This window comes from Mus caroli, chromosome 4 (assembly GCF_900094665.2).
Source record: "Mus caroli chromosome 4, CAROLI_EIJ_v1.1, whole genome shotgun sequence".
NCBI classification, from domain to species: Eukaryota; Metazoa; Chordata; class Mammalia; order Rodentia; family Muridae; genus Mus; species Mus caroli.
Window position 1 is genome coordinate 140,015,897 of NC_034573.1, and position 3,566 is coordinate 140,019,462.

At 46.0% G+C, this 3,566-nt stretch overlaps 1 protein-coding gene across 2 annotated transcripts in view; it reads left to right on the forward strand.

The window, feature by feature from the left end:
* Slc2a5 (solute carrier family 2 member 5) overlaps positions 1–3,566 on the forward strand; it is a 26,068-nt gene that overhangs the window by 10,073 nt on the left and 12,429 nt on the right. For both annotated transcript variants that reach the window (XM_021161398.2, XM_021161400.2), the window contains exon 5: positions 1,421–1,545. In XM_021161398.2, the coding sequence (XP_021017057.1) occupies positions 1,421–1,545 (125 nt within the window). The remainder of the gene's footprint in view (positions 1–1,420; positions 1,546–3,566) is intronic.

The following is a 3,566-nucleotide window of genomic DNA, read 5'->3' on the forward strand; positions in this document are numbered from 1 at the left end:
TTATTTATTTATTATTATATGTAAGTACACTGTAGCTGTCTTCAGACGCACCAGAAGAGGGCATCAGATCTCATTACAGGTGGTTGTGAGCCACCATGTGGTTGCTGGGATTTGAACTTCGGACCTTTGGAAGAGCAGTCGGGTGCTCTTACCCACTGAGCCATCTCACCAGCCCCAATTTTGGCATTTCTTAAGGCTGTTGTTGGACCTCGATCTCAGTCCGTATTAGCTTTTTTGTTGTCTTAATTCCTATGTTTTCCAACTTTTTTCCTTCATTTTAAGCATCAGTTCTTTCTCTCGTGCATTATATTTTGGCATTGTATCTAAAAACCCATCTCAAAGCCACCTAGAGCTTATATTTCTAGAATCTTCTAGTTTGTCTATTATCTTTTTTTTTATAATTTTTTTATTAGGTATTTTCCTCATTTACATTTTCAATGCTATCCCAAAAGTCCCCCATACCCACCCTCCCAATCCCCTACCCACCTGTTTGTCTATTATCTTATTGAATTACTATCTGTGAAGGGTACAAAATCTGTGTCTAGGGGCTGGTGAGATGGCTCAGTGGGTAAGAGCACTGGTCTGCTCTCCCGAAGGTCCAGAGTTCAAATCCCAGCAACCACATGATGGCTCACAACCATCCGTAATGAGATCTGGCACACTCTTCTGGAGTGTCTGAAGACAGCTACAGTGTACTTACATATAATAAATTAAAAAAAAAAATCTGTGTCTAGCCCCTTTTTTATTTGCTTTTTAATTTTTTTATTCTTCATTTTATTTTATGTTTATGGGCGTTTTTCCTGCATGTGTGTCTGATGCCCGGGAGACCAGAAGAGGGTATGGGTTCCCCTGGAACCAGAGTTACAAACAGTTGTGAGCTGCCATGTGGGTACTGGGACTTGAACCCAGGTCCTCTGCAAGGGCAGAGTGGCCTTGCCAGCGGTCTCCATCCTACATTCTTACGGATTTTTTGTTTGCTTGTCTTGTTTTTAATTGTTGTATTGGAACTGAATCCAGGCCCCGGCACATGCTAGGCAAGCCACATGCCAAGCCTGTCTGTTTCTGAGACAATCTTCACTGCGGGCTGCCAGGTTTGACCTGTGCTGCTAGGTCCAGCAATCCACATACCTCAGTCTTGTAAGTGTTAGGTCTCCGGCTCAGGGGCAAGCCCAGGCCTTGTATCTCAGTCCATGTTTCTCTGTCCCTGACACCAGTGCCCTCTGACCTTTGCCCCCACAGCAGGACATGCACCTGACCTCTGTCAGTTCCAGGGCCCAGTGAAGCTCACTGCGTAACTAGGGGATGCTGCTGAGAGCAGACATTAAGGAGTGTTTGTTGGCTGAATGGATTGCTGCTGAATGAACAATGAAATGGCTGAACAAAAGGATCCCTAAGCTAACCCAGCTTTTACCCTCCACAGAAAAGGGGCCCTGCTGTTCAACAACATATTCTCCATCCTGCCGGCCATCTTAATGGGCTGCAGCCAAATTGCCCAATCGTTTGAGCTAATAATTATTTCCAGACTTCTGGTTGGAATCTGTGCAGGTAAGGAGCCCTTCCTGGTGGCTCCCAGGGAGCTGTGCATTCTGGGGGCCTTGAAGCACAGAGAGTTCTGAAGCTGACCCTACCCAGACACTTGAGTTTGTTCCTCATCCTTGTGGGTGGCCAGCAGGCAGATCTTCATTCACAGCGATGCTTCCTGGAGGGGAAGCTGCCTTTTGCTTAGTTTTTCCAAAGCTGGGATTGAACCCAGGACCCTGTGAAAGCTAAATAATCACTTTATCGCTGAGCCACAATTCCTAGCCCAGGAAAGCTGTCCTTTCTCTGAGTCAACTACAAACCCTGACTTTAGAAGGATTCTTCCAGCCTGGTCTTTTTTCTCAGCATCTCAGCATCGACTAAGATAATGGCCCGTTGGAGGCTAGTGTCATTTAGTGAGCAGTGCCTTCGATAGACTGTCCTATGTCATGAGAAGGAAAAGGACTCATAAAATTCTAACTCAGTTATTTATCTGTGCATATGTAAGAGAGCCAAGTCAAACAATAGATTTCTGGGTTGTTGTGGGATTTTGGTTTTATGTTTTGTGCATTGGTGTTTTGCCTGCATGTGTGTCTGTTTGACGGACAGTGTCAGGTCCTCTGGAACTGCAGTTGCAGACAGTTATGAGCTGCCATGTGGGGTGCTGGGGATTGAACCCAGGTCCTCTGGAAGAGCAAACAGTGAATTGTCTCTCCAGTCCAATTTCTGTATTTTTTTAAACTGTGATTTGTGGTCTTAAAATGTTGAGGAGCAGCCGGGTGTGGTGGCGCACACCTTTAATCCCAGCACTTGGGAGGCAGAGGCAGGCAGATCTCTGAGTTCGAGGTCAGCCTGGTCTAGAGAGTGAGTTCCAGGACAGCCAGAGCTACACAGAGAAACCCTGTTTCGAATTTGAGGGTGAATTTGAGGCTCAGTGGTTAAGAGTACTGGCTGCTCTTACAGAGGTCCTGAGTTCAATTCCCAGCAACCACATGGTGGCTCACAACCATCTGTAATGAGATCTGATGCCCTATTCTGGTGTATCTGAAGATAGCTACAGTGTACTTACATACATGCATACATACATACATACATAAAATAAACAAATCTTTAAAAAAAAAAAAAGGTTGAGGGACTGGTTGGTAAACCTCACCCACAGCTTTCACAGCCTAGGCTGCTGAGAACTGCTGCGTTAGTTTTAGAAAGCTCTTCCCTAATTGTTTAGAAAAGGAGGCTCTTTTAAAGCTACACTTGTGGCTTCCCAGCAGTCAGCCTTTCCCAGTGACCAGTCAGGAGTGGCCTTGCCAGCTCTCAGGGTCCTTCAGAAGCAGGGTGGGTACCTCCTGACCGGTGTCCTCCTGCATCTCCTAGTTGATGCCAGAGTGACCTTCTACCTATCCTTCCAAATGTGGGGTGGGGAGGAGGGATGACGTGGCTGGATGTAAGCAAATTAGCAGGCAGAGAAGTCTGGAAGCTGCTGTTGCCAGAGGTGGTGCACACCTGGGCTTTTTTCTCAGTCTCTCAGCACAGACTCAGCACTCAGGAGGCAGAGATGGATCTCTGTGAGTTTGAGGCCAGCCTCATCTACAATAGTTAGCTCAGGCCAGCCAAAGTGAAGAACTGCAGGATGGGAGTGTGTGTGTGTGTGTGTGTGTGTGTGTGTGTGTGTGTGTGTGTGTGTTGGGCCGACCCCACTCAGTGCTGAGTCACGCTCCTCACCCCACCCCCACCCCTGAGAACGCCTGGGCAGTCATTAGCCTTGTCTTTGTCTCTGCCTTTGGTTTTCCCTGCAAAGGCTTTTCAAGAGATAAACAAACTTCCAGAAGTTGTCGGCTGTGAGCTAGTACAATCTCTTTTCCATTGATCATGGGCTTTCAGGAAAGGTTAATCAACAACAACAACAACAACAACAACAGTATAAATAAGACAACTCTGACCAATAAATCACAGCTAAAATTCCACAATTAGGGCTGGCAAGATGGCTCATCAAGTCAAAGTACTTGCTGTTGTGTTTTTTTTTTTTTTTTTTTTTTTTTTTTTTTTTTTTT